Genomic DNA, 24,847 nt, shown 5'->3' with positions numbered 1-24,847 from the left:
CTTTTCAACATTTTATTTACAAATACAAATAATTTTAACAAACACAAATCTTTTTCTAAACATCCACATTTGTTTTAGGCCTATGGGTTTTAAGAGGCTGATTTACAACTACAAAATAAGTTGTTAACATCACTTTACAAGCTCAAAATCTTTTTAAGCCTAATATGAGCCCACGGTTTATCTTGAACAATCACAAATATGAGAAAATACATGAAACATTGCTTCATGTGATATGCATAGCTCACAGGTGAGCTCGCTGCGTTGTGCCCATGTGCAATGACAGATATTCACAATTGGTCAGGGGTGTATCTTGATGTCCACAGTGACATGTCAAGATGCCACCCGTGTGTGAGCTTACACTGATAAAACATCAAAGTCATGGCTGTTGGTGTTTTGATGCATCTCATACGCTGTCACAGGGGGAGTGGGGGGGGGGGGGCACTGAAAGGTTTGTACTGGCCCTTCACAAACAGCTCGATGTGAGCAATTCCTTTATCCTTGCATGTCTTCATATGTAGTGATTAAAATGCATAATCACAGCATTATGAAGGTTACGTGGAGATTACAACACCTGCAGTGCATTAACTGATACCCGCGATTATTCCAATAGGACTAATAAATCATAAGTCCTTCCAGACTGGGATCCTTCGAGAACAAAATCCTATAGCTTTGTTGGATATGGATCTATTTTGGGGTTATTATGAACAAGTTCGAGGACCCCCTTGAGAGCATAGATCCATTATTACCTGTTATTATGGGACATGTGCATATTAGCGATGGAGACTCCACGTTCTCTCACAGGCGCTAGGATCCAGAGGAATGACCTCTCTCTCTCTCTCTCTCTCTCTCTCTCTCTCGCTCGCTCTTCTCAAGACTGTTTTAAAGTCTCTGCTAGACTTGGGCTTACACGTTACTTCCTGGATGGATGGAGGAATGGGAAGCTTCCAGCACCTCTCCATCACCAACACCGACTCCACCGACTCCCCCCTCTCTGTGTGCCCGATGAGCGCTCCCTCCACCGCCGCAGCCGCAAGAGCGACAAGGCGGTGAATGGACCGTCGCCGCTCGTCTCCTCTAACCCACTTCTCCCTCGCTGCATATACACGCTCCTCCACAACCATCAATATCTGAGTGTTATGCTCATATCCGGGGATATCGAGGGGATTCTGGTACGGAAAGACTTTATTGGACCTCTAACTAAATCTCTCCGCCCTTCACCTCCACCGAGCACCGTCTCGGTCTGCTCTGCCTCTCCGGCGCTGCTTCTTGCACCGAGAAGGCGTCGTTAATTTCACCGCAAAAGGGAGAAACTCAACAGTTGTTGCCGCTTCTTGTCTGCATGCCGACGTGCTTATTACTACAATGTGGAAGCTACTGCAATCGTGTTGTTGCTGCTGGTGGATTTGCTCTCTCGTTTTGCCAGCCTTCGTGCTCCTCTGGGCCGATTGTCATCCTGGTAAGTTTCATACCCTACAACTCAAACACTGGGTTTTTTATTGTTAATGTCTGTGAAGGAATGCGGTTATCGATGGGCCATTGTCGGGACGAAACGCATCCCTAATAGGCTGGTAGAATAAAGTCAAGTCCCCTCATTGAATATCCTGTAACGGGTCAGTGGCTGGGGATGCTTGACGCGCTTCCCCGGCACCTGCACGTAGACTGGAAACTGTTGGAGACGCAGAAAGCAGTTAGTGAAAGGATGTTAACGCAGCCGGGTGACCTGTATGAAACCCCCCCCCCCCCCCCCATACCCGTTCAAAGCTCAATTCATCATAGTAGTTCATTCCCCCCTGCTTTCTCTCCTCCGGTGGAACTTCGGCACATGAATTCCATCTTTTTCTCATATTAACCCTGTGAACAGGCCCAGCATCAAACTGGGAGAGACAAGATAGAGCGGCTGGGATGCCACCAGAGGAGTGGGGGACAGGGTAGGTTGGTAGTTGGGTCACGGATGTGGGTAGATAAAATGAGGAAGATGTGATGCTTTGTCAGCCGGCGGCGCGTACGCCGAAGCCGTTATCTCATCGCCTGGAGCAAGACAGCAGGGCTGTGAAGCCTCTCCACACACTCTCTCACACACACACAACCCGAAAATTGCAGTTGAGGCTCAAATCTGTGCTGAGAGGAAAGGTTGGGGTTGTCATGTAAACCCACACACCGGATCCACAAATAATAAGACCTGGCTGTATGAATCCCTGTGGCTGTGTACCACTGACTGGGCTACTTTGCTTTTGAATTGTGAAAAAAAAACACTGTCCTACATGCTTGCTTTTCTAATTGAGCTAATCTCCAGCTATTATATGACATAACTCTTCCACATTTATTTTACAAAGGAACTGTTCCAATTATAACAAAATCAAAGACCCCTCAGCCCAGACTCCAGTTTGTTGCAAGTTCTAAAGTCTGCAATATTTAAACCTTGAGGATCCAGTACTTGAGGAGAACCAGTGCCTTTCTGTTGTTTTCACTCACATACAGCGAGGAGGAGAAATCTGATGTATCAAACTGGAAAATAAATCCAACAAATCAATTTGATCTTGACCAAGATACACTTGCACTCCTCCAGCTGTGGATGACGCTAGAAATGTCTTGTGGACACTTTGACAGGGGTCCTACCTCACCACACCTTTAAACCTTTGATTCTGGAGTTGATGTTCTTATGTTGACCACAATCCACCCACCCATTACTTAGAATTTTCACAGGACCTCTGATATTAATATGAGTAAAATTAGATCATATTTAATACAGGTTGGATGATGTAGATAAAATACTAAATGGTGTAATATTTTTTTAACAGATAGCTCTAGACCTACGTCATCACAGGCATGACTCATAGTGCACAAGAAAAATGAAGTAAATGTGGTTATAGAGTGGCAGAGGAATGACATTAGCTGGGAAATGTAATTCAGTTTGTAAAATGACTAAATGAGAAATTTAAAATTCAATCATTGGCATTATGATCAGAGACACTGTCTAAGGGTTGTGTGTTTGATAATATATTGATGCACGTTTTACCCAGCTCTGCTCTTAATGTGGTGTGGCGGAGCAGATCGGGTGAACACAGCATGCTCCACTAATTCTATCTTCATTGTAATCTGAGGAGTGCATTAATGACTCCGCTGGACCCTCTATCGCATTGTGGACTTTAATTGGCCCCCAAACTCTGAGCCCCGTCTAGTGTTGAAATTGATCAAAGCTGGTGTTGAAGTCCTGTAGCCATCTATAGATATGACACATTCTCACAGACCCAGTTAGTTGGACAGTATTAGCCTACTTTTCAGCTTGCCTAGATTAGCTCTTATATGTCTTATGAGTCTTAAGCAATGTCATGAAACACGCACACACACACACACACACATGCACAAAGAGAAAGAGAGAGAGTCAGAGCCAATGAGCACAGTCACTGCCTTAACAAAACCATACCAGTATTCATATAGAGTTAGGATTGATAGACTGGCTTTCAATTTTGGAAATGGAGCTCTTGTTAGACATTCAGGATTTTTGTCGTGCCCCTTCATCCCCTCCATTTTTCATCTTGCATTCCATCTGATCTCAAATCTAGAGAGAAATCAAATCAAGTGAGCCCAGCAGCAAAAGAGAGAGAGAGCTGCAGCGGGAGATGGATGGCACTGATGAATCGACGGAGGGAGAGATAGGAGAGGATGGATGCAAAGGATAGTTTGACCCACAGGTCGAGAATTTATTTGTGTTGGTTCCTGAAAACATGAGGGTTGTTTGTATTGTTGGAAATGAAGCCACTTGTTTTTCACAACTCAAGTAAAACAAAACACATGAATATGTTTTTAGTAAAGATACAGTAGTTACTAATTATGATAGGCTCATTAGAATAAAATGGTCTGGCTTTAGTATGTGTATGGAAAGGAAATGCAACACATTCAACAGTTAAAAGCAGTTATTAATTAAGGCTGTACATTTTTAAGAAGAAAAACATAAAATAAAAAAGGGAGAATGCAGATGTGGTTTCTTGCACAGTGAAATGACACGTTAAAATCCCCAGCGTTTCATTTTGTCTTTTGAAAGGTAACAAATCACAGAAATCTAAAGATATCTTTGGGTTGGGGAAAAAACAATTTCAAATGAAATATAAAGGATGCACAGGAAACTGACACACAGATGGATGGATGGATGGATATTGAGTTGTCAGCTTGTGATGCTTTAGCGACACAATGAATGTCTGGGGAACAGAGCCTTGTCACCAAAGGCCAAGTCCATGGCTCAGACTTCATACATTGATAATGTCTCTCTCTCTCTCTCTCTCTCCCTCTCTCTCGACCTCATCTCTCCTATTAGCTGTTGCTGCGTGCTGTCATGATATCTGCGGTGAGCGAGCCCAAGGTGGCTGGTTCATGTTGAACGGCTTGCAGATAATGTAAAAACAGAGATGAGTGTGCTTCTCTCTTGGTGGGTATCATCATCCGCTGCTCTCCTTAACTCCAACCTGCTCTTCTTTTCTATTTATAAGGCTCTTAGCTTGGAAATTGGCTTGGAAAAGCTAGATCATCAAAATAAAAAATGAATAAAAAAATATGTCACAAATAATAAAAAAAAAAAAAAATAATCTGACAAATTCTTTTTTTTAGCATTTCTAGTTTACTGAATCTGCTTAAGATCCACACCTGAATCATATATATATATATATATATATATATATATATATATATATATATATATATATATATATATATATATATATATATATATATATATATAATTCTGTTATTGGATCCATTTGTGTGTCACTGAATCTTCCTCAGTTATTTCAGCCTCTTTAAAATCTTCTAAAAACAGGTCTCATTATTGTGAAAGAGGGAAAAAAAAGAGCAGATCACCACACTAGATTAAAAAATAACAGATATTGAAAATAAGATTTTGATTTATGAATAATTATAATAATAAATGATAAGGAGCAGCCTCTGAGCTGAGGTACGGTGATGTATGTTACACCATGTATGTGCGGTTTTAGATTTGTCTGCATCATCTCATCTTCGTCTGTGAAGCGGCTCTTTGTGATTTCCTCAGCTAGGAGTCTACGACGCCTGCAATTACAACCTCAGCTCCAACACGCAGCACAGGAAGAGCATGGTAGAGGGCTTTATCCTTTGAGCTTTCAAAGAGTTGATTGTTTACTCTGAAGTCCACCTTAACAACGCGTACCTCTCTGCAAAGCAATACTCACAGTGATTAAGCCAAGTGCTGTTAGGAACAGGAAGCTTGTGCAGCGCTGTCGTGTCTGCAAGAGTGACCTGGCTGCTGCCAACGCAGCCCCTGGTCAGTCGGCCAAATAATGGCCGGTTTACAGCCACAAAAACATCTGTTTTTTTTTTTCAAGGGGAGGGGGGCACTGAACATCACCACGGGGCATCCGCCAGCTGACACAAGGCATCACTTTTCCTTTTCCGTCTGCAGTCTGCGGTGTCAGTGTTGAGGCATCACGCCCCTGTCACCGCACAGCACTTCAGCCCTGGGTTAACCAAACACACGAGGGAGAAAGAAAGAAAAGGAGGAAAACAGAGGAGACAAGGAAAGAAAAAGATGTTTCACCTTCAAACTGTCGCTTTCCGCTACGAAAAATGAATGGGCCTTGTCGTTCCTGGCTGGGAGGAAAAACACAACAGTCATTGTAATCTCACAAGTGCCTGAGCTAACACATCTTTTCACCTCCATAAACACACACACCCCTTCCTTCTATCTGTCTCTGTCTCTTTCCTCCCTTATTTTTTAATTCACCCTCCTTTGCTTTACTGTGGGTGCATGTATGCATATACACGTGCACCTTCTCTGCTTCTTTTAAATCCAGAGGCAAATGGGTTTGTTAACCATTCTCAGCGGACCTCCGTGTCATGAACCTTTTCCCTGGCTTTTTTGTTGCAGTGATACGGGGGGAAGGTTGACATTTAGACAAAGGATTGGATATGCTTCATCACCCTCAGTTGCCAACATTATCATCGTCATCATCTCAGTGCTCACCGTGCTATTATCTGGCCTCTGCTGTGGTCAGAAAAACACCAGTGTGTCAGCTCCGGGGTCACTTTATCAGTCAGCACAGAGCCTATCAACACCGCCCCAGCGTTCCTTAATAGATTTATTAAAAGATACTGTGTGTGTGTGTGTGTGTGTGTTTATATATTTATGTGTATGTATGATGCAGCAGGGGAGGGAGGAGTGGTGCAGTTATCAATGTAGGATGCTGCGTTGGTAGCAGTCGCCATGTCATTAGGAGGACGCTGCTTGAGAGAGAGAGTGAGTGATTGGGAGCCAGATAAATGGGGAAAAAAGGAAAAAAAAACATCCTTTCTATTGTGCTATTGATTTCTGGAAGGAAATGATGCTGTTTTGTTGCACAAATGGGGAACTAAAGATAAATAGGTCTGATAACAAAAACAATAGTAATGGTGATATTAAGTGAAAAGGTGCTAATGATATCTCAAGAACACGATGAGTGGAGCCGGGCTTGAAGCATCATCTTATTTTGTTTTTCGATCAGTGTTTCTGCTCAGCTGAGTGTGCCTCTCAGGCTTTTAATCTGTTTCTCATCAGTTTTTTTTCCCCTGTGCACCTCATAAGCTTGTGGCCCCACAGTGCAGCTTGACAATGGAGAATACAGAGAATCGCAGCCTTCTTTCAGCCCATTACTCTGCGGCTTACAGCCACTAGGCTTTCACATTTGTCCTCTTTCCTTTCACTCTCCATTGTTCCACTTCACTGTTTTAATCAAGTCCACTGCCTGCTAATTTGGAGAAGAGGAGTGGGTGTTCCCCTATCATTTTCTGGAAGATGCTTCCTGAAATTCAACTCAGTCAGGCCTGTAAGAGCTGCTTTCCAATGGCATCGTCAACCAACCTTCTCCAGTCTTTACTCACTTCTCTTACTCTGTATGTTCTGCTTTTCTCGTCTTGTTTGCTTCTGGCAGGGTTTTGTGTTAGCTGCCATATGTGCTTCCCCCTGCCATTATCACAAACATGCTTCTGAGGCAGACATTTCATTCATACCACTGACTAATGCTCTTGGAAAAAAGCCTAGTGTCGATCCAGCATAAAACAATACTTTGAAGCAGTCTCTTTCCACTATAGCTTCAGCTGTATTGTCTTTAAAGAACGACAGTGGCAGAACACACTTCACTGCATATGTGAAAGATTTGTACCTTTTTGGTACCTACTGAAATGTGTTCATAACACTGAGTATTGAAAACCGCCAAGTAGTGAAAGCTGTCATTTGCTAAAGCTTCTTAACTGAGTTTTTGCACCTGGGAGGGGGGGGGGGGGGGGCAGAGAAAATTGACAGCAACCGAATAACACAACACATGACACATCACTGCAAAAACACTTCAGCAAACAGTTGCTTATTTACACATCAAGCACACATGAATTTGCATTAGCATTCATATTTCCTTACCCTTTTAGCTCTGGTTTGGTCTCTACCAACTCCTGAAAAAGATATCTGGTACTTATGCTGGCTATGTGCTCAGTTTTTACACCAGCTAGTAGCTAACTTTGACTGTCTGCTGTTTGGTACTGTCGTGCTGAAAAACTAAAAGAGTTAGCTAAGACAGGCTAAAAACACTGGAGAGGTGTGGTGATTCTTAGGGCTTATGACAAGCTGTCCCTTTTAAAGGTCCCATATTGTAGAAAGTAGGATTTCATGTCTTTTTTTGTTGTTGTCTATCTTATAAAGCAGGTCTAGGTTCTATATTAATACTGTGAAAGTATAAAAGCCTCAGTCCACAGAGAAATGCACACAGCCTACAGCACACAAAATTCAGAAACTGAGCCTTAAAACAAGCCATCAGGACTTCTGGAACTTTGTGATGTCACAAAAAAGCAGTCACCGCCCAGAGCCATGCCCAAGCCCCGCCCACCTGGACCCACCATTCAACCTTGCAGGAATTAGTTTTCGAGAGTTTAGTAGAGTTTATTTTAATAAAGGGACAGAGCCTCTCTTCTGATTAGCTGACTGACATGTTGTTACTAGAGCTCGAGGAGGAAGCTTGAGAGAGGAGATGTAAAACTAAACTACAATATATCTTCTTGTGGATATCCAAACTAAGAAACTGACTAATAAAAATAAATAAAATGTAAAATATGGGACATCTAAATAATATGTCATTTGATCTGTTGTTCATATCATAATATTATATTTTTTATTCTTGTAAAACTTAAATGTGTTACCCAGGCCTACAGGCAACCACAAAAGATTAGTACTACTGTATGTACTTGTGGTATTATTTACTTCTGGCAAAAAGCCTGTTCACTTTTCTTCTCTTTTTTGTCTCCATTCCCTCTCGTTAAACCAATAAATGCTGCAAGACACCCTGGCAGGCTGCGGATGCGTGCAGGCAGAAACGCACCACAGACATGGGGAAAACAAAGAGAAACGAGAAAGACACAGAGACAGCACGAGATGTTGATGAGAGTGGAGAGGTGTATGCAGCCAAACCCTTTTTTCCATTTTGCTAAGCACAATGCCAGGGGAGCTTCTGTGTCACTGTGCAGGGCTGCTGAGTGTTAAAAGGAGCTTAGACTGACAGGCTGTCGACTGGCATGGAATCTAAAGAGCCAAACCCACGGCGACACCAAATAAACACTGGGTAGTGAGGGAAGAAAGAGATGAGATGGGAAAACGAATGGACACGACAAAAGCCAAAGAGAGAGTTCGCGCTCCACCTGCCCCGCAGATTGAAACTTGTGACCGCCAGTCATTTTGGAAGCTGTAAGATGCAATTTGACGGGATATTCGTGACAAGGAGGTGGCTGATGGTTGCCAGGTGGTTCTTTAGACCAGAGTCACCGCCCTGCCACCTTGGCACATGTCAGGACTTTCAGACACTTTGTGTTCTTTTGTCAGGCTCAATAGGTGGCCCTTCACTCTGGAGCTGTGACAGCTCTCCAATACACTGTTGAAAGGTGTAGATGGGTGTTCCTGCCATTTCCCAGAACGCTTTCTCATTTCGAATGGTGAAATGCACTTCACTTGGCTTCCATCAGTCATCCCCGCTGACAGTCGAATGGAAGCAGCTACTTTCTCCCTTAGAAAGGTGAAAGAAATGTCACCAACTCACTATGATATTTGGTGTGTCAGTTAGACAACAGTCCTTGTGTTTTACTGAACAGTTTAGTAAGTGTTTCACTCAGCTCCTCATCTTCTCTTTGGCTTCTTACCTCATTTCTCTCTTCCTTTTGTTTTTACCCTCCGCTGTGCATTTTTCCATTCCTCCTACCTTGTTTTTTTCATTTTCTTGTTCTCTGCTTTTAACAACCTGCATTCCTTAATTTTATCTTGTCGTTCCACTTTCTCTCTTTTCAATCTGCCCTCTTAATTCTTTTCTTTCCTGTGACCTTCTCTTCACCTCCTTCCCACATTTTTTTTTCATTGTTGATTCTCTCTTTGTGGTACATTTCCCTCTTTAACATCTTGACTTCCATTTTCTTTCCTTACTTCTTAGTTCTCTTACTCTTTCACTCTTTTCCATCTTCTCTTGTTTATTTTCAGTTGTTCTTTCTATTCCTTGTTTTGCATTTATCCATTATTTCTTTATTTTTGGTTTCTATGCAGTCATGTTACCCTTCCTACTGTCTGTCTTCCATTCCTCCTTTATTTCTTTTTTCATTCCTCATCATCTCTACTCCTATCTTTTTTTTTTCTTTCTGATTCACACAGCAGTGTTTGATTTTTATTGCTGCCCCCTGGGTTTCTTCCCTCTCCGGTCACATTAACATGCTTCTGTAACCATGGATTATTATTCTGAACACATTATAGCTGCAGCCCTAACTGCCAGCCAAGCTCAATCAAGCCATCAACTTAAATCCCATTTTTTTCTGACTGAAAAAATGTATGTGTGAAACACACACATAAACACACGCACGCACACACACTCACACACACACACATACGGACACTCACAAAATTTCATTTTGCAGACGTTAAGTGCTCACAAAGTAGCATTTGCAGTAAAAGTCAATAATGAATTAAGTAATGAAAATTAGGAATCTCAGATTTGTCCTCAAGATGTAAAATCTTGAGGACAAATAACATAACACTAAAACATAACACATGACGTTTTTAAGTCTCCTCTTCGGCCATAAATGAGGAAATAAATATCATAATTTCATGGCAATAAACGAACATCACTGGCACAGACACTGAGAGGAAGCCAAACTGCTGTTTACAGCCTGGGTCTTGGTTTTGTGGTTTTGGACATAATATCCATCAATGATAATCATCTTTTACTCCGTGGGTTAATTGTTGAGACCAGGCAGTAACAGTAACACTAGCGATCACACATTCACACAAGTTTTAAATAAATACAAGCGCTCACCCTGAGGGTTAATTTACTTTGGCCAAGTGACAGTGACCAGGTCTCCCCTTGACCTCAGAAACGACAAACTTTCAATGCAAAGCCAGCATAACCAAACAAGGTGTGAAGTTTGAAAGATATTTGATCGGTTTCTCACAAGTCCTCCGAGGTTAAAGAGAGAATATCGAACGTTGCAAATTCATTCTCTAAACGATAAAATGACAAACTCACAAGCAATAAACCACACTGTTGTACTCAGGGGCTAACAGCCTTACTTGGACTGGTATGAATTAGCAAACTTCAGATAAATGTTGCTTTAACCAACAGCAACCAAGATATTATGCTGACTTTAGGACTTCTCTAAACCCGTTTTAGCATTTATCATTATTAGGCTTGGGTGAAGTCCAAAATTCAATATCTTGATGCAGTCCAGTTCAGCCCAAATATGAAAAATATAATTTTTTTATTGTATTTTATATTTTTAGGTATAATTGATGCTGCCACTAAACCACAGTTCAAAGATTTATTTGTCACATGCTGAGGTACAGTGCAAGCGAAGAAGGGAGATGAGGGTCGAACTCAGCAGCAGGACAGACTGTGCAAAACTGAAAAAAAAAAAAATCGATATGAAAAATATCACACATGGTGGGAAATTGTGTGATATTCAATATTATTGTATATTATAATAATGATACATTATCTGATAATTTAATTTGTGGTCACAGGAGCAGATAATACTAAAATAATACTAAATTGTTGTTGAGTTTTGACATTAAATTGAGTTATAATTTTAACATTCGTCTCAGTTGTGTTTAGATAACGTGGGTAAACTTGGAATTATGTTCTCTGTGTGTAGAAAGGTCTAACAAGCAGATTGGGTTTTTGCGTACATGGTGTGTGTGTGTGTGTGTGTGTGCGTGTGCACACTCACTCCGGATTATCACCGAGCATTCATTCATAAGACTTGTTTTGGCACTCATACCAGTGTTGGTAATGCTCATCCATCACCCCCTTCCCCCACTTTTAGCACAGACCCCCGCTTCCCTCGCTCACAAGCTCTCCTGCCTCCCACTCCCACTAAATTAATTTTTTGCACCCTTCACTTCTCCTGGTCTCCCAGTCTCACATAAGCTGCTCCGCTAAAAAAGTCAGTGCCTACACTCCAATCTCATGGCTGCTTGTGATTTCTGCCTTGATCAAATATTTACAAAGACAGCAGAAACCTTCTTTTCAGCTCTGTTTTTCATTTCTTGTGTTGTGCACAACTGTATTGAACTGGCTTTAGCCCACTGAGATGGATGTTGATCAGTGGTAAATGTCATTTTGCAAGTGGGAAGGCTGAGTGGAATTGTGCATTTGTATCTATATTACATAGAACAGAACTTCCAAAGTCTGCATCTTGTGTGCATCAGTGGTTGTAACTATGAATCATCTTTTCATAAATTAGCATTTGAAAAATTGATTTAACATAAAAATGAAATCAATATATATATATATATATATATATATATATATATGTATTTGAAGTCATGATAACTTCAGTGTGTGATAATGATCATGAGTGTGTATGTCTAGTCATCAGAGTGAGAAACTATTTAACATAAACTCAGAATCAAGTAGATGGACAAACAAGCATGGTTAAATGAAATAATGAAGGAAAAGAGCAGCAGACATTGCATTAATAAAAATGAATTTAATTTGAGGAAACCTGGTTTGCAAACAAAAACAAATAATCAGGCAAACAGTATTTTTACACACATCAAAGAAATGTAAAAATACAGAAGATATTCAAATCAAGATGAATAAAACAGAATCATATCTTTTTATATCAAATATGTCAAAGCATGGGGGTGCATTCATTAATCAATAAACTAACCATCCCTTTTAACAGGGCTGCTCTCAAGTCTTAAGCCTCTCAGTGAGTAACACTGAGGACTAACTGCACTCACAGTCTGTACAGCTGTGATGGAGCATTGTTCTGCATTTCCCACTATTTTCACCATTAACATCATATACAATATGATTAATTGAGAAAATAATTAGTACCTCAATAATCTGTCTGTACACATCCATCCATTATTCATCACCTCATCCAACTATCTGCGGGGAACAAGATTTTTCCTATTGAAATGATTTTTTTTATTGTGTTACGTCATGATTCATTCAAACAGTGTGATGGCTTACTGGTCTTTTCCATCTAAGCCTTCTGTAGGACTCAAGTGCAACTAAAAGTTTCATAAATTATGTCAATCCAATTGTCCACTGTTGGTAGAATTTCCTATTTCATTTAAATATCACAGTAACGAGTCGATAATAACCATGCTGATGGAAGACATGGTGTTTTTGCATCCTAACTCGGAGAGCTGAGTGGGCCTGGGCTGGTTTCAAGCCTGGATATCCACTCCATTCCTCCAGTGTAGGTAGTGGGAATAAAGGCAGTGAATAAAGAAGAGAGGCAGAGTGAAAATCATTACATGCTAAGAAGTGTTGTGTCACACACTGAGCAGAGAGCAGTGCAGAGCCCTTCTCATTAAATTCTTGCAGTGGCGTTGGTTTTTCTACTTTAATGCTTGGGAGACGCTGGCTTCCTTCTCAGAGAGAGATAGGGATTTGGGGCCATGGAGACGAGCACACAGCCCAATTTGTCTTAGTTCCAGGGGGAGGAGGTTTAAACAGCAATGCCCTCTCCTCTTTTTTTAATCTCAAGTGACCTCTCCCTCTCTCTATCGCGTATCTCTGTTGTGCTTTAAGTTCTCTTGCTCTTTGGTGCTTTGTCCTCTCCTAGCTGTCTTATTTGACTTCGTGTTTTGTGTTTGTCTCTCAATCTCCAAGCCAATTCTCCCTCTCACCCACTGTGAGATAAGACTGCTGGAGCCACATTACCACATTGCAACTCACTTCAGTTTCTTCTTTAAATTACTTTAGGTCATTTTCACTGATGCCTGTCAGTGATTCTCCTGACGTCAGAGGTTTCCACTTGCAATGCATTGTCAGGCTTAGTACTTAAAGATCACCTCAGGATCGGCTAATGCTGCGACATGAAGTAGGGTGTAAATGATGGGTGGTCGTGCATGGTTAATTGTTGGGCCGTTCTACTTGAAACATCATCATCACAGCGGAAGAGTCTGTAGCCGTGCTAGTGGCTCTGTGAGGCCGCAGCCCTCACTGTCAAGAAAGTGAATTGTTAAAGTGGCTTGAGGGTGGTTTCAGAGTAAGGGCTTCAGGAGCTGATATCAGAAGGGTTTATATTGTGAGTGTGTCAAGAGATGTGTGCAGCAGAATTACAGAATAGCAGGTTTTTGGGTGTTATGTGGGTGGAAGCACATAGAACTGTGTGAAGACATTTAAGCTATTACAGTTTATCCAGTTAGATTAGTTTATGGTTGTGCTAAATAGAAAGTCAGGGGACTGTGAATGTCATTAGGATGAATTATCTGGGAACCATGAATGTCTGCACCACATTTGTATCAATTCACTCAGTAGATGTTGACATTTTTCATAGGAGAAATGAAACTTTGGATCTACAAGTGGCACAAGTTGAAAAGTCAAAAGCGTTGATCTTTGTAGAACAGGATTAGGGTCACTAAGAGGAGGACTAGTCCAGATCCAGCAACTGGTCATTTTATTCAACTCTCTGGGTGTCTCCTAAAATGGCGCCTCTATGGCAACAGGTGTACTGGACCTTGGTTGTCATTGTTACAAAAATAAATATGCTAACTGTACCAAGACCAACGTACCTACCTTCACTGCCATGGTTACTATAATAACAGTCATGGCTTGGTTAGGTTTAGGAAAAGAGGGTGATTTCGGTTAAAATAAGTACTTCCTTGGTGGCCAGATGGTGGAGTGGTTAGGGTACGTACCACATGAGCGGATGCTCTTCGCAGGCAAGTGCTGGTTCAATTCCTGACCGGCCTGACTCTTTCCTGCATGTCATTCCCCCTCTCTCTGCCCCTTTCCTGTCACTCTCTACTGTCAATACAGGCAAAAAATGCCCCCCCCAAAAAATCTTAAACAAAATAATAAAAGTACTTCCTCAACATTAGACGATCTGTGTTGTCATGGTTACAATAATAACAACGAACAATTGTGGATATTAAAAACAACATAAACTGCTACTTTCACATGGAAATGGACTTTGTTGCTCTATAAACTACGTCACGGCACTTTTCCCTTTGCTCCTGTCATCATTACTACGACCAATCCTAACTATGGATTATAATAACTTGCTGCACAGACAACCTATGACCACCCTAACCCTATCTGGACCTGGACATTTAACCTATATATGTGTGTATGTATGTATATATATATATATATATATATATGTATTGAGAATTATAACATTTTGACAGAGTGTTTCTATTTTAACCAGTGCAGCCTAAGTGCTGTTCAGATTGATGCTACTTGGCCAATCATTGTGACTCACGTCAGTGAATGAGATAAGCTTTGCACACAGGGAAGAGATGTGATGACAAAGTTGGATATAAAGAGGGATGTAAAAGAGAGAAAAAACAGAAAAAGCTGTGTTAAAGCTGTGGTTAAGATTGTTAATTATGAAAACGGTTGAGATTGTTAAGATGTAAAATTAAGTTAACAAAAAGAAGAAAATGAAGCTACGCTTTTCAGACTTTTTTCACATCTTTACAATTAAGCACTTTATTTTAAGATCCACATTTTTCAAAAGCTCTGTCCTATGTACTTATTTTCCTTAAAATGAAAAAAGAACATATAATTATTAGAGAAGTTAAGCATAATCCCGTTCAGTTCAGTTCAGGTAGGCTTGGGCTGTTCAACAATAATATCAAATATTAAGATATTTCACAATTTTTTTCAATATTTTTCTTATTATGTTGAAAAAAGAAAACTACATAAAATTTGGATGGATATTACCCGAGCCTGGTCGCCACCTCTAGAGCCACACAGCTCACCTGACTAATAAAAACTAGCAACATTTTTTTGAACTCACAGAAATACCAGAGTGGAGTTTATGACAGAGGAGGGAAGCTGCACCTTTTGAGTGAAGTAGACGGCCAAGGTGAAGTCACATGAACCCTGGACAGCGGTTGTGTTGATGACCAGGTTTGAAGTTCTAATAGGAACTTTGACCTCTCCTGTAATGCAGTCATTCCAGTTGTCAGAGACTTGATAACTTGACTCCCTGTAATCACTCCCACCCATCTTTCCATATCCCTCAGATATATACGGACAGGAACAGCAGAACCTGACAGGTAATCTGGCAATATGTGGATTAAAAATCAATTAGACAGTCCATGTTATGATAATTGACCAAAATATTGCTTTGGGCAATTTGAGCATATAATGTGGTTCACTGGAACAAAGGCAATTTGACAAATTGTGAGTGACTGCAGCCAGTGAACAATCAGCCAAGAGGACCTATTATACTGTTAAGTCAAATTAACTGGTTTCTGCAAGACAATTAAACCGTCAGTCAGACTGTAATCTAATTCTTGCAGATAAATCATCTGTAAGCAGCAACAGTCCAGTTTATGTCTGAGCAGAGACAGAGAAGAAAACAAACACTGAATCAAGGAAAAGGTTTCAGCAGCACAAACGCTGCAGACGGTGAGACAGTTGTCAAACATGTGACCTTTTTATCGCTCCACTGAGGACCCCTGACACCCGGGTGAAATCTGCACAATCTGCAAATTCTTAAATTTGAAAACAGTAGAAAATATTGTGACTTCATTTGGCTCTATGTTGTCTATGATGTCTAGATGTAGAGATCTCTTGGATTACTGGTCAGGAGAAGGTGTTAGGTGGATGATGACTGGAGAGTTTACCTGGCTGCCGTCTTCATCGCTCTCCGCATGACTGAGGTTTGTCTTGTCCTCTGTGAGAGCATTGCTGCTAAATTTAAGATTTCCTGAGCAGGCCGCTTGAGGTGTTTGGATCCACGCACCAGATGTTCAACAGATGGGGTTCACTAATATCACCCTAGGGTGCACAGGTTTCCACTCTAGCTCCCTCTGCCTCAGTCACTCTTTCCTCTGAGTGTGGCTTTCCATCATTTATTATTTTCTATTTTGTGAAAAAAAATTCTCTTTCTACTTTCTTTCTTCCTTTCTCCATATTCCCCTCCTTCGTTTTTCTGTGGACTTCCCTTTCTTTGAGAGATTTGCTAGGGCTGGAGTGAGGACAGAGAGTGAGAGAGGTTTTCAGTGCTGGATGAGGTGAAGCCTTCGCCCATCCCTCACTGCTAGACAAGCACCCGTGTTCCACCTGAAACGCCTTTGGATTTACGCTGAGAACTGCAGCCATCTTTCTTCCGTTAATCACCTTAGGGCTGGGTTGCTCCGGCTTGCCACGTCCCCAGGCCGATGGATGACCCGCAGGGGAAATCGAATGGAGACCAGCCAAGCCTGACGTTTCTCAAGTATTTTCTAGGTGCCACAGTGAAAGAGAGAATAGGATGGCAAAGTAATTCAGTGTATGGGTTTACCAGAGGCCAGAAAACAACTTTGCTGCTAATTCGGAGCATGTTGTATTCTGTTCCTTATCCAAGGATAAATTCTTTGTTATATGGAAACTGTTTTTTAATCATTTGAGTTTGGCTCTCTTTCAGTTCTATTGTTTTCAGTCACAGCTGCAATTAACAGAAATGCATTGTTACATTATTTAAAAACAATGACAAATACCTATCACAACACTTCAAAGAGCACAGTTATTCAATATTTAACTAGATAATGTATTTTCAGATGAAACTGCATGTGAGTGCTGGGCTCACTGCAGCAGTTTCTGCTTAGTGGGAATACAAATTCCACAGCATCTGTGTAAACAACAGTGCAAACTACAACACCATCACAACAACTAGATAACAACCTATAAACTAAAGCCATGAGACAGATGTATGCTCGGTCAACCAACCGCCATCACCTAGACACTGGTGTCAGGAACGTGTTTGAACTCAATGGGGATTAAACCTTGTGATTAAGAGACTGCATTACCAACCACGAGCCAGCAGAAGAACCCGTAATCTCAGGCTTTACGAAGAAGCAACAAGTTTCTGGCTTAGTTAGCATGAAAATACATTGTTTAGTTATACTCTTAGACTTCAATAGTAATATATTGTCATTATCATTGTCATGATATTTCTTTGCAGATATATATATTAAAGTTTAATTGTTCAATCTAAATATGAAAAATGCCCATCACAGTTTCTCAAAGCTGTTGACGTATTAAAAATGCTTGTTTTGTGCAACTTATTGGGACGATAATAGAGAGTATTCCAATATTAATATCATATGAGATGTTTTTCATAATACTTAAAAAAACAAAATCACAGTTTATTGTAACTTGGCATGTGACAAATAAAATTTTGAACTGCTCTTAAGTGGCAGCATTGCTTATACCCAAAATATAAAATACAACAACATCATTTATAATGACACTATATATCGTGATATTTGGTCTGGACTATATTGTGATATTAAATAAGTAACTATGATTTTGATTTTGATATCATATTTTAATATTTATATTGCAATACCACAATACCTGTATCCAGATATTACACTTTGGATATTGCCCAACCATCGAGACTTTGCTAAAATTTAAGGGGAATGTGCAAGTTGAACAAAATGTGTTAGCAACTCTTTAAAAGCAAACACCAAACACATGTGCAGGTCAGACCATTGTCAGATCAACCAACTTCAGAGCTCTGTGATAACAAAAGTGGTGCTGAACTTACCTTCATGCACTTTTTGGTTGATCGGTTGAGATGAGCAGTGGGATTGAACTCTGAACCTTTTGACCCTCACGCCAGCCAGGGAGCAGCACTGACCACTGAGCCGCTCAGGTGTCTTACTATTGCACAGCACGCAAGTTCACCTTCTCTTGAGGAGAAATCAATCTGCCCAAAATTAAAACTTATTTTACACCATCAGCTGCAGCAAGAGTAGCTTAGCATGAGAATATACTGCACAGTGTTTAAATCGAGACAGAATCTGTAAGTTAAAGGAAGAGAAGGGCGAGGAAGTCCACTTGCTGTTTATATAGCAGTGAATGAGAATAAAAGCCTGACCTATTAATTAAAGCTTAGATCTCTAGAATTATAAGACCTGTGGGTTAGATGCTTTCATGCTGAGAGAATATATGCTTGTGGCTACATTTCAAAGTGTTACATGAGCCTGTAGAGTTAAATTGCAGGACTGAGAGTAGTTTAGACATTTATTTCTGGTCTAGAAAAACCACTGCTCCACATGCTGTCTGATCACAGATGAAGTGTCAAAATGGCTGTAAAAGCAATCACTTTTGATGTGAATTGCACCAAAACTGTAACACTCACCATGTTATAGATTAAAACTTTGAAAGTTCTTATTCTCAGGAGCATTGTAAAGCTTGAATGAGTTCCATAGCTGCACATATGTTAGAGTCGAGTGGGGCTGAACAGAGTTAAAACATTCTTCCACTATAAAATCATGATTGACAAAAACTAATGAAGCGACTGTAATTTGCCATGGTCACAAAAAGCAGTGGCAACAGTCTTCTTAATATGTCTTACAGCTCAGTCTGTGTGGGAGGAGTTACTATAAATGCCAAATGAAACATTTCTGTCCCAGAACTCACACAGTTAAAGGAAATAAAGAAAAACAACATTTAAACCTGGAATTGGGTTCATAAATGGTTCAAATTATCAATAAGCTGTTTGAATATTTTGATCCAGTGTTTTAGTCCTAATTTTATTTCTTCTTTTTTCCTTATCTTATATGGTCAGATTACCCCACTATGGGCCCCTGGAGCAAAATAAGTTGGTGGGCCCCTGTTTTCACCTCCTGTTCCTCCTGCATTGTGTATATGTACATTTGTTGGCACCAGATTTTGACAAGGGGTAAAAATTAGTGTGAAAATGAAAGAAAAATGAATTGATTTTATTTTCATTTAATTGTGAGTCTGGCAGTTTATGTAAATGAATGGAGCACTCTTTTAAAACTAGATGTTGACTCAGGGTCCCTCCACAGTTGATATTATATTTTAGTGATGAATATTCGTAAAGTTGGAAAATAAACTTGCATGCAGACACTGAATGAGGGCATCTGGGGGAAAAAGGTAATTTCTTGGTTCTGCCTGTGGGTTTGTCGGTAATTTAAGAAAACCAGATCCCTGAAAACCAGTCATGGAACAATGCAGAAGGATTTCACAGTGATAACACCTCTGACATGAACAGCAAAACCAATCTGTAGCCTGTTTTTGTCTGTTGATGTAGCCACATTTTCAGGGCTGTAATGAGCTTTCCTCATGTGAGCAGGTAACGTCCTCCATGGAAACAAACATTCTCAATCTCCCACACAAAATACATACATTTGCTTTCAGCTCAACAACTTCCAGCTCTCTACGCTGCCAAGTGTTAATGAACACTGTTTGGATGAGGAATTATTTGCTGGAGCCATTTGGGTTTGCCTCCACAACAGGACATTACCATTCATGTTTGTTTTCTCAGCTTTCAGGATATTTACTCATCATTTCAATGAGAGACAAAAAGAGTGAGTGGTCCTAACAGCCTGTTAGTGTGTGTAGCTGCTGCGATGGTAAAAGAGAAGTGGGTTATGAATATGCGCTGATGATTGTAAGGGTAAATCATTAAAAAAAAATGTTCATATGTATAATTCAGTATTACCGGTTATCAGGAAACCTGTGCCATGTGAACCACAGCATGTTTGTCTGTGTTTTAACCCTCACAGTCTTGTTTTTGCTGGACTTGAGTTGGTGGCTCAGACCTGGTTTTAAACCTGCTTCTCTGTTTATGTGGGTTTTTTCCTCTGGGTGACCTGGAAAGTCTGAATTGCCCATGATAGCAGGAATGCATTTGACTGTGTGTGTCAGTCCTACCTGTCCAGGGTGTACCTACCTTCATCTCAGTGCATCCTGGGAGAGGCTCTGTGTGTGACCCGGCGACCTTGATGGTGTGCGTCAATAGTTGTTTGACATGATCCTCTTTCACTTCCCCTTGGAATTTGTACCATCATTGTGTCAGAAGATATTTTGCTCACTAACCCTTCCCCAAACTGGCCCCTTGTTCAAAAAGATTGTATGAATAATGAAAATTTTAATAATCAACATATATTTTGTTCCCTCCATTATCTCGTGCGTATTCTTTGGTTTAATGGTAGTGGAGTATGGTAAATCAGCTCTGGTGCAAACTAACATCATTATTATGTGCTGCTTTGAAAATGCAGCTCATCAGTGTCAGAATGCCAGTTTAATCAGTAACCTAATCAGAGCCTGTATTCCAATTCACTGTATCGTGATTTACTGCTGAGGACTGCATTAGAGATACTGTATGATGTATGTGATCAAAGAAAAAAATGGTCTGCAGGACTTTGACATGAGATGTACAGGCTCTCTGGTTGACCTGCAAATTACACACTCATGTTACTACAACCTATATGTGAAATACGGCCTGGGAGGATTTAATGCTGGAGGTCCTGTTTATTCTGCATCTCTGACGCAAGGACATTAGCTTTGTCTTAGGAGAGGCCTTTGTTGGACATGTAGTGGATATGATACTGGTCAATGGTCAAGGTTCTGTAAACGGTTTTCACTGCCACTAGATGTTGCACTGACCGTTAGCATGTCAGACCAAAACAAATGCTTCGTCAGCCACACCCCCAGTTTGGCCACAAACGTTTGGCTGTGATCTGCTCCTAGGCAATGGTGGCAGTTAGTCAGCTAGCAATAGCAACATTTATAATGAGGGTAACAGTAAGTTAGCTAACATTATCAGGCCTACTGTAGCCATCATTAATGAAAACAGACATGTAACGTTATCTAGCATTGAGTTAATTACACATGAGGAGAAGAAAACCAGATCTGAGTCAAGCTGGAGCCCTTAAGCAGCTCGTAGGGTTCAGCCTTGGACTTATCCACTGAGACCAGCCACATGAATGACACTGATGGGTTTGAGCTGGTTGTCCCCATGGCCAGTCAGCCTGTGCTCTGGTCTCCTCTCTTTGTTGGAGCCATTTTAGATGAAAAAGAGTGTTCTTTGCTGCACTGTGCCATCTCACCTGTGGGTGGAGCCTGTGTGTTTATAAATGTGGGGTGGGCTAACAGTTTAACAAGGGGGACTTGCATGCCTTGACATGCACGCACTGCCAGACCAGCTGCCAAAACAAAGAACAGACAAACTCAGATTAAACAAACACAGAAGGAATGTGACTCAGGCCGCAGAGTGTCCCTGATATCTTTACATAGAAACTAGCTGTTTGCTGCTGTATTACTGTTTATAATCTCCTTTACATAAGCTTTACAATTAGTTAGTCCTTAAGTTTAGATACATTTAGATAAGTTTAGATAAATTTAATTGCTAATATTTTAGATGGTTAAGTTTTGCAGATGCAGTATGTACTGGAAAACCAAAACATCAGTCTGAAAATTAATTTGGCCCAAATTCTGCGTGTTCATCCTCCTTAGCCAAAGCCAATGGTTGCACACATTTATATCCCTTTACACTTGATTTTGTATCCAAAACTGAAATCAAAAAAATCAAACAATACTAAGCCCTGGTTTCAGTATTGTGAAAAGGATTTTTTCTTTATTTTTCTCCTTCAGCTTCCGCTGTCATCGCTTGCTGTTTTCTTCTGCCCTTCTCCTTCCCCTCTTTGTAGTTGTGTGTCTTGTTGGGGCGTGTAATTTGTTCTGTCTTCATGCCCATGGCCCTGTTTTGGGCTCTGGCCAGTGAAAAAAGGGCTCTCAGGCAGTGTCACTCCAAAGACCACTGCTGTGACATGATGTTGACAGGCGCCGGGCGAGCCAACCAAAAGCAAAATCTAATTTCCATTAAACCAGGAAGCCATGCTTTAGCCAGCAACATCACTCCCAGGCCTATTATCCAAAATTAGCACACGCACTCACACACATTAAAAACACACACATTTTGGCCAGCTTGCAGGCACAGTCACACATTTCTCCGTCCTTGCCACAAGCTCCCTTATCACACTCCTCCTCACTCTGTTTCAACTTTCAGGAGGTGAAAATCGAAATCTCTGGTGCGTGTTGTCTCATCTAGATGGGCATTTCTTACATGCTTTGGTAATGCTGTCTGAATCACACTTTCAATCCAATACCCCTGTTGGAATGATACACAGTTTGTCCATTATGATATGTGTTGGGCTTTGATGCCACCTTGTTTTGAGCCGTTCGATAGGTGGAGGAGGATGATGCATTACATGTTTGACTCAGAAGAGACCCCAGAATAAAGGCAGGAAAGCCCACTCACACAGGCATTTTTGGTTGCAAGCTAAGTGTCTTAAGATGCACTGTAGATGGCTGGTAATGCAATATCATCATGTTTCCTCTCACCACTCAGGCTGGAAGCTCAGTGATAAACAAGGTTTTGAACTTTGCAGCATGGAGACCAGAGCACATCTTTAACACAATGCACAGCTCCAATCTGCAGGGAAAACAGTGGAGAAAGAGTGTTTCACAGTAAACATAACATAACATGCCTCCTTTTTAAAATGTTTAAATGTTAAAAGTCTTTGTAAATGTTCCAGCAATGACTGATTGGCAGGTTTGTATGTATGTCACAGGCTGATTCAGCAGTGTCAAGTTTAAACACATCAGCAATCAGGGTGGAAATTTTTATATTTGGGTCACTATTGGAACACATTTTATTAATTAATCAGTTGATAGGCCAATATAAAATCTATAAATTTCATCATAATTTCTCTAAGCTTGAGTTCAAATATTGAAATTCCTTGTTTTGTCCAACCACCAGTAAAAGACCTAGATGTATTAATCTTTAATTAATGAATATCACAGACTATAAAAACAGGCTCGGCCCAATATTCGATAATATCAAATTCATAATGTTTCCCACCAAATGCAATGCAATAATATCGATTTTTTTTTTTTGTTGTACTTTTGCACAGTCTGCCCTGCTGCTGAGTTCGACCCCATTTCACGGCTTTGCTCACTGTAAACTGTACCTCAGCATGCAAAAAACTGCTCAGTGGCAGCCTCATTTAAACTGGAAAGTATACAGTAGTATTCAATAATATTATTATATATTATAAAGTAATACATTTAGGTTTGTGTCACATATTTGACAAATATAAATGCATCACTCTTTTTACTCATCAAACCCTCACGACATGATGTCATGTGGCAAATGGCACATATCAATAGAAAATTTATTAAACCTGTGGTTCCCAACCACTGGTCCTGGCCCCCTTGAAATCTCAAAAATGTTTGGGGCCCACGTCCGACACCATAACAATACAAGCATACAATGTGGTCCAGAAACAAATTGGTCATTGACCTATGACTTGGCTTATGTGATAAACCAAATGACTTGTCGGCCCACTTGGAATACGTTCACAGCCCACCAATGGGCTATGGTCCACAGGTTGGGAACCACTGTATTAAGCCATGAGAATATTAATCACATGAAAACCGACAAAGGAACAAACATTTTATGTCTAGTTTTGGAGATTGTTGTGCCTTCAAATGAGCTAAAGGATCACATCAGCTGGCACCATTTTCTAACTCTGTTATCTGCCTCAAACCTTTAAAAATATTTCAGATGATGCCAGAAATGAACTGTAATTCAGGTAAAACAAGAGCATTTTTCATGTGTCCGGCAAAATCTGAGCATTGAGAAGCATGTGTTACATAAACATGAAAATTCACAAATATGTATAATAACAAATTGGACACGGCACATCTGTACAGCTTCCCTGTGTACCAGTGTTGGCCTCATTATGTTGCTGTGAAAAAAATGTTCTTTGCCTAAACCAGCTTTACTCAGACGCAACTCCGTATGCCACAAAGAGAGGAATCAGAAGGAATGGGTGGGTGGGGGGGTCATCATCTCTCATTGTCTTGGTTACCCTGGCTACCAAGTGTTATTATGCCCCCCCCCCCCCCAAATCCCACTCCTCTGCCAGCAGAGAAAGTCATTGTTCCTAGGTGCAGTGATAATTGTTGTAGTAATAACAGTGAAATAAATGGCTCCTATGTTCTCTCTGAGACCCAGTCACCAGCACAATACAGGCATATTTACATCCAGGGTACCTCTCACTGAAGTACATGAGCACACTCTTTGTAAAGTCAGTTTGTCTTTTGTAGGTTTGATGATCATTTTCCAACCAAACACATAAAAATATACAGATAATAATATTATGTTTTATCTTTGGATCACAGTTCACATACCTTCCCAGAAATAATAGGCAGGTGATAGTCATGCTATTCTATTTCAGGATGAATTGTCACAGGCTTTTCTGAGAAAGGCTGTCCTACATTTGAAGTACAGTCCATTTTTAGGTCTAGTCACGCAGTAGGATTTCCTTTTCATGCATCTTATTTAGAGGATTAAGTTCCTCGAACTTGCTCCCATGTTGTGCAGCATATACACAGGAACTGCAGGAGAAATTCAAAGGCCCAGATTTGAGGCACTGATAGACAAACTGCTCTCAGTCAACATGCTTATCAACTGAAACACACAAATGTTAAGTCATCTTTAAACCTGATTATGTCTTAATCTTTATTTTTATGAATCTCTGAACACTCAT

At 40.6% G+C, this 24,847-nt stretch overlaps 1 protein-coding gene across 2 annotated transcripts in view; it reads left to right on the top strand.

The window, feature by feature from the left end:
• Positions 1 to 442: 442 nt before the first annotated feature.
• The window catches only part of LOC139630080 (receptor-type tyrosine-protein phosphatase gamma-like), a 454,916-nt gene continuing 430,511 nt past the window's right edge, over positions 443 to 24,847 (top strand). The window contains exon 1 of one of the 2 annotated variants that reach the window (XM_071493181.1): positions 443 to 1,456. In XM_071493181.1, the coding sequence (XP_071349282.1) occupies positions 1,363 to 1,456 (94 nt within the window). In that variant the 5' untranslated portion in view covers positions 443 to 1,362. The remainder of the gene's footprint in view (positions 1,457 to 24,847) is intronic. The other variant, XM_071493178.1, reaches the window with a different exon arrangement.

The sequence above is a fragment of the Trachinotus anak genome, unplaced genomic scaffold, assembly GCF_046630095.1.
Source record: "Trachinotus anak isolate AG129_WGS33_773 ecotype Australia unplaced genomic scaffold, CSIRO_AGI_Tana_v1 ptg000013l, whole genome shotgun sequence".
Taxonomy (NCBI): Eukaryota; Metazoa; Chordata; class Actinopteri; order Carangiformes; family Carangidae; genus Trachinotus; species Trachinotus anak.
Note: the sequence above shows the minus strand (reverse complement) of the source record. Positions and strands in the feature narration are given on the sequence as shown.